The sequence below is a fragment of the Astatotilapia calliptera genome, chromosome 20, assembly GCF_964374335.1.
Source record: "Astatotilapia calliptera chromosome 20, fAstCal68.1, whole genome shotgun sequence".
NCBI classification, from domain to species: Eukaryota; Metazoa; Chordata; class Actinopteri; order Cichliformes; family Cichlidae; genus Astatotilapia; species Astatotilapia calliptera.
Genome location: NC_137441.1, coordinates 29,382,034 through 29,389,148, shown reverse-complemented (window position 1 = coordinate 29,389,148; position 7,115 = coordinate 29,382,034). Strand labels below are relative to the sequence as shown.

The 7,115-nt window shown below is 43.8% G+C and overlaps 1 protein-coding gene across 1 annotated transcript; it reads right to left on the bottom strand.

Annotated features, from left to right (window-relative positions):
- Positions 1-71: 71 nt before the first annotated feature.
- Positions 72-5,768, bottom strand: LOC113013140 (uncharacterized). Its single transcript, XM_080294893.1, has 4 exons — positions 5,637-5,768; positions 3,937-4,003; positions 2,870-3,244; positions 72-658 (listed from the first exon to the last, which is right to left on the bottom strand). The coding sequence occupies exons 2-4, from the start codon at positions 3,986-3,988 to the stop codon at positions 441-443; spliced, it is 645 nt and encodes a 214-aa protein (XP_080151019.1). The 5' UTR covers positions 3,989-4,003; positions 5,637-5,768; the 3' UTR covers positions 72-440.
- Between the last annotated feature and the right edge of the window lie 1,347 nt (positions 5,769-7,115).

The following is a 7,115-nucleotide window of genomic DNA, read 5'->3' as shown; positions in this document are numbered from 1 at the left end:
TACAGGAGGTCTATCTGTATGAAACAGAAGCCATTAAAACAGAGAAAGCTGATAAAACAGAGCAACTAGAATGATAGTAAAGTTGTTTTTATTTCATAAATATACACACACATAACGCATAACACAATACACACAACAGGAACGTAAGTAAATTGCTGTGGAGCTGAAAACCAGAGGAATGAACTCACACCCTTAGAAACTATTTTTTAAATAAATTTCAAAACATCAAACAAATAAAATCCAGCTCTCGAAAAGCAATGAACACAGAATGAATAGAATAACATGCAGTCTTATTGTCTTATCCTATTGTGCCAAAAAAAAAAAAAATCCCTCACCCATCACTCTTACTTTGAAAATAAAATATCACATTTTACTAATACAATAATATACTCAAGAAAGGCAGATTTGAACTATCAGTAGGAACACGCAGCTCTGCGTCTTCAGTAGTGTATCTGTTTCAAAAGCAATAAGAGGTTTTTGACACGCTCGGCACGCCAGCGAGGAGACTGGTGCAGCGGCAGCTCGAAGAAGGAGAAAGTGAAGCTCCGAGAGAAACTGAGGTCAGTGACGGGGTGAAGCGGTGGGAGACGGGGGGCACGAGGAAGCCGACACTGAGGCAACACCCTCCGCCTCAGCTGCAAATCTTTAGCTGCTCCACCTGTGCAAAAAGATGTTCTGGTTAGGGCAGGGACAGTATTAAAACACAGACAGTTAAAGGACAATATTAAATATAGAATATTACATATTTTATATCACAATAATATCAACAGGAGATACATGTTAAATGAGTCAGATTAACTGATAACTGATGCCTCTGTTCCTCTTCTTACAATGTAACTCAAAGCTAGGCTAACATGATTTTTAGCTGCATTCACTCTATTTATGTGCTTTGTATAATGTAACATGACAAAGTATTTTTATAAGACACACAATGTAGCACTAAAGTTATCATAGTTAATAACAAGGAAACATAATACTTAATAATAATTAATGGGTTACATGTGATAACACTGGGTGTGTTCCATTTAGCATTAATAATTAATCATGAAAAACATCCATCCATCCTCATCCGCTTTGTCCGGGGCCGGGTCGCGGGGGCAGCAGCCTAAGCAAAGAGGCCCAGACCTCCCTCTCCCCAGCCACCTCCTCCAGCTTATCCGGGGGAATACCAAGGCGTTCCTAGGCCAGCCGAGAGATATAATCTCTCCAGCGTGTCCTGGGTCTGCCCCGGGGCCTCCTCCCGGTGGGACATGCCTGGAACACCTCACCCAGGAGGCGCCCAGGGGGCATCCTTGTCAGATGCCCGAACCACCTCAGCTGGCTCCTTTCGATGTGGAGCAGCAGCTGCTCTACTCTGAGCCCCTCCCGGATGGCCGAACTTCTCACCCTATCTCTAAGGGAGAGGCCAGCCACCCTTCGGAGGAAGCTCATTTCTGCCGCTTGTATCCGCGATCTCGTTCTTTCGGTCACTACCCACAGCTCGTGGCCATAGGTGAGGGTAGGGACGTAGACCGACCGGTAAATTGAGAGCTTCGCTTTTACACTCAGCTCCCTCTTCACCACGACGGACCGGTGCAGCGTCCGCATTACTGCAGCTGCAGCCCCAATCCGTCTGTCGATCTCCGGCTCCCTTCTCCCATCACTCGCGAACAAGACCCCGAGATACTTGAACTCCTCCACTTGGGGCAGGAACTCATCCCGGACCCGGAGTGGGCACTCCACCCTTTTCCGGCTGAGAACCATGGCCTCAGATTTGGAGGTGCTGATCCTCATTCCCGCTGCTTCACACTCGGCTGCGAACCGTTCCAGTGCGAGCTGGAGGCCCTCACCCGATGAAGCCAACAGAACCACATCATCTGCAAAAATCAGAGATGAGATTCTGAGGCCACCAAAGCGAAAGCCCTCCGCCACTTGGCTGCGCCTAGAAATCCTGTCCATAAAAATTATGAACAGAACCGGTGACAAAGGGCAGCCCTGGCGGAGCCCATCACCCACCGGGAACGAGTCCGACTTATTGCCGGCAATGCGAACCAAGCTCTTGCAATGGTTGTATAGGGATCGAATGGCCCGTAGCAATGGGCCAGACACCCCATATTCCCGCAACACCTCCCACAGGACACCCCGAGGGACACGGTCGAATGCCTTCTCCAAGTCCACAAAACACATGTAGACTGGTTGGGCAAATTCCCATGCACCCTCAAGTATCCTGGAGAGGATAAAGAGCTGGTCCAGTGTTCCGCGACCAGGACGGAAACCGCATTGTTCCTCCTGTATCCGAGGTTCAACTAACGGACGAACTCTCCTTTCCAGCACCCTGGCATAGACTTTCCCAGGGAGGCTGAGGAGTGTGATCCCCCTGTAGTTGGAACACACCCTCCGGTCCCCTTTCTTAAAGATGGGGACCACCACCCCGGTCTGCCAGTCCACAGGTACTGCCCCTGATCTCCACGCAACATTGCAGAGGCGTGTCAACCAGGACAGCCCTACGACGTCCAGAGCCTTCAGGAACTCGGGGCGGACCTCATCAACACCAGGGGCTCTGCCACCAAGGAGTTGTTTAACTGCCTCAGTGACCTCGCCCCCGGAAATTGGCGGGTCATGAAAAACATTTTTTAAAATAATCTGTCTGCTGCCAACTTTTTCTTTGTATCGTAAAGCATAATTACAGTATATTAAAGTGTGTGAGTGATCTTATTTGAATTCTTTTTAAATTTTACAGGCTCCGTTAAATTAACTATCAGCTATTAGGTATCAATCACTACCAAGTGTTCCTACAGGGACGTTATGTGTGTAGCTGGACTCATTAGACTTTAAGTAATATTGTCATCTGGTTTTGTTTGGTAATGGCTGTCCCTTTTTGTAGTCATACCTGCGCTGTTTTGCGTGACTGCCACAGGTGGAGATGGAATTTGAGAGTTAAAACTTGAGCCTGAACTGTCTTTGTCTTCTTCTTGTCTCCTGCCATGATATGGGGTAGCTGACGGTATTTGCTCGGGAACAGGAGAGGCTTGGGGTGGAGGTGGAGAGGGTCGTGGAGTAAGTATTTTGGGAATTGAGTCAAAGCAGGACTCAGATAGAGCCAGCCTTCCCCAAGGAGTCATGGTGGCGTCTGAGAGGAGGATGGAGGAGGGTCCTGGATGAGGGTGAGTGTCAGAGGAGAAAGAAGTCTTCTGCTGTCTGTTACGCTTTCTGCGACTGGACTGGTGGGGGTGCCAGAGACCTGGAGAGGAGGGGGTTGGCTTGGCTGTAAACAAAAGCAGTGGAGATGGTAAGAGAAACTTTTGCTTTGTCAATAAACTGTAATTGGAACTGATGCACTAACAAGAACTGATTTGATTTCCCTAATATAATTTTTCCATAACTTTCATTTTTTGATGAAGTCTATCCCCATGTTTATCGCTGACGTCGCCTTGATTTGTTGGAAAAAAGTATGGAAAGTCTAATCTTGAAAACGTATTTCTTAAATGCTGAAATCCTCATTGTCCAATACTGTGAGCATCATGACATAAAAATGGAAAGTGCTAACTAAAAAAGGTGAGCAAGTGAACATTTTCACAGTGCAGGTTAAAGAGTCCCAGTAGCAAAATCCTCATTCTATCAATCAATCTCTTTTTCTATAGCACATTGAAAAGGACAGTGTTCAACAAAGTGCATTTGTTGACCAGTGTCAGAATATTGTCATGTGGTGAGATAAAGACATGTCTATAAAGAGGTGACACAATTTGAGTTGGATTTATGCTACATGAAAACTTCTGCTTGTATGATTTCATAACTTGTATCATTTTGTTTGTGGAGACCTTGCACTGTCAAAAGGGCAACTCTGCCACAGAAATAACCACATTGCACAAAATAAAACACTCATTAATTATAATAGCTGTGAGTTAGATCACTTTATCTAACTCTTCAGTAATATAGTCCTTGAATCTCATTGATTACCTGTGGATTTAGTCCCAGATGAACCAATGAAAGGCAGGCGGTCAGGTAACATTACCAGTCCAGGAGCCTGAGAGCAAATATACATTTTCTTTAATCTTTGTAGCTGTAGCGATCACACTAAGTCTATCTGAAAGGCAGTCCACTTTTAGAGAAAGAAACAGTTGCTGGATGGAATTCCCTTCATACCATACTTTTGGATTTGGGTTAAGACAAAAGATAAACATTGTTAAGACTAATAGACATGTTGACACCAAAGCAAAGCTCTCCTCCCAGCCCTCATTTCTTTATATTTGTAAGTGAATTAAGAAGGATTTGCAGTGATTTGCTGAAATGTGCAAACATAAATGTAAATACACACTACAAGGCAAAAACAGTTTGTACAATTCGAATAAGGATGAAAGTCAATATTTTGTAAGACCACCTTTATTCTTCAGTACAGTCACTCTTAGGCTTTATTCTAATTTATTTAAGCAGTCTCCAGGTACACGTGGCCAGGCTTTTTTGAAGGACATTCAAAGCTCTTCTTTGGACGTTGGCTGCTTTTTGTTCCGTTCTCTGTCAAGATGATCCCACACTGCTTCAGTAATGTTGAAGTCTAACATGATGGAAGCTCTACCAGGTTTTACAGATGGCTGTAGAGACTCACTGTTGTTCATGTTAAAGATGATTTGAACCAAAACTTTAAAATTGAGATTCATTCCTAAGGCCTGTTGTGACTGATTTTAAGTCCAATTCTTGTGTAATTTGACATATATCAGCCTTTTCTCCCTGTTTCCCTTCTTATGAATGGCTTCTTGACAGCCACCCTTCACTGAGACCCTGCACTGGCCCTTCAGTGAACAGTGGATCAACTGAAGGGCATACTGTTTTTCTGTTGAAGCCCCCCCCCCCCCCCCCCCACCGGATCACAAAAACAGTTTTCCTCAAGATGCTTAAAGAGCCCAGAGTATTTGAGAGAAAAGCCCAAGAATCAAATGACTCCCTAAAAGCAAGCACTTTGTAACTGTGAGAAGGAAAAACAGGCAAAGTTTAACGACATCTTGCAGTGATATATAAATAGGTGGGAAATAAAGAGAAGTGAGAAAAGAAGAAATGGTCAGTGCATCACATGAAGTGCTGTGCAAGTCCTGTAGCAATCTGAGCCTATAGGATCATAATTCAGGAGTGGTTCAGGGTCACCTGCCCTAACTATAAGCTCTTTTTTAGCTTATAGTTAGGGCAGGTGAGCTGTATATAAGCTGTAGTGTCTGGTTTAAGATTAAGGCAGACAGTTTAATTTATATCCAACACACACACACACACACACACACACACACACACACACACACACACACACACACACACACACACACACACACACACACACACACACACACAAACGTGTTATCTTTGACTAAAGAAATGTGAAAAATGATGTGCTTCTGTCACAGGCTGCTAGTAACAAAGTGCCTAAAGACAGGACAAATTTACAAGAATGGGTTGGCTGGCTTGGAAGGAAAAAATATAAAGTAATCATTACTTTTGCGTGGTACTGTACACTATAATGTTTATAGATAATATTTGAGTATTACCCATTAAAGTTGAGGAACAAAAAGGGAAAACAAATAAACAAACAAAACATCACAACAATACAAACAACAATAAGTAATGGATCAACATCAGAAACAGTGATGAAAAGCCAGGAGAGAGAGAGAGTGTACCTCTCTGATAGATGTAAAATGCTCCTCCTTCTGCAGATGCTGACACAGGGTCAGTGGGTCAGAAGACTCAGGGGCAATTTCCCAGCTCACACTTCCCCACACCAGTCTGTGAAGATCTCTGAAACTGGATTTTTATCAATTATTTCCACTCTCCTGCTTGAAAACCACAGGCGAAATTCTAGACAAACAAAAAGGTTTTCATAAAGTGTAAAATTTCTTAAAAGTTTAATAGTTGGTTTTTTTTTTTACCCCTGTATTATCCTACAATCCTGCCTCTCTCGCTCCTCAAACAACAAAAACCAGCAGCAAGAAGCCCCCCACCACCTTCACCATGCAAGCACTCATGCGCTCACTCACCCTAGCCCCTCATCTTTTCTTCCTTCCTAACTGACAGTTGTGGTCACAAAGAGAGCTATGGGAAATGGTGCAAGAAGCTGTCTTCCCCGTTCTTTCAGGTCCCTCTTCTTCAACACCCTCCCTCTCTTTTACTCACCGTTTCCTCCTTCCTCTCTCTTCCTTCTTCTTTCATTGTGAGTGGCAGGCAGTGAGATGGGAGGTCAGCAGAAAGCAATATGAGACAAGACTGAAATATTAAAATATTCATGGACACCTGCAGTCGGCCCCTCCATGTGCCCCAACCTGCACACAGCCGTCCAAGTGCGTACACATCCAGATATGTGCACACACTGGAATCTAATTTAGCTAATGTCAGTAATCCCAGCATTTAGACCATGTGTCAAGTAACCAGTAATCATCACAGAGTCCTATTTCCATTACTTCTGAGGACATTACATGGACTTGCCATAATTTATTGGAAGTCTAATAATAAACCAGGAATTCACCTTTAAATGTAGTAATCTAATACTAATATTCAGAGGACTTGTTTTTCACCCTCCCCCTGTCCCCACATGTGACTGACTTTATAATGTCCCCACAACATGAGGAATACAAGCAAACACACACACACACAGAGTGCAGGTGGGCACTTCATCTGTGTTCGTAGTTAAATTCCAAGCAGGTGACAGTGAATCAACACACATTGAGCACACACTCTTTTGTACTTTTTGACATTTAACATGCCTGAGGTGAATATTCTCTTTGGCATCTTCCACAGCTACATTTGCATGCCAGGGACACTCACACACACACACACACACACACACACACACACACACACACACAGTCGCATATCAACGTGCCACTTAAGCATCTCATCTCAAAGCACTACATTTGCATTTTATAAACAAATACGCAAATATACACAGTATAGGCAGGAGTGGTTATATAAATCCTCGCTTTCAGCCAATAACACACAGCATACTGACACTATGAACTGACTCAAACTACAATTACTTTTTTAAACCCTCGTGGTTGCTGCGTGACAAAGTGGGAGCCTCTGCTGCAGATTAGTCAGGTCTCAGAGGAGATTCCTGAGACTTCTAATCTCAAATAATTTGTCCTGTGACAATTATTTTGACA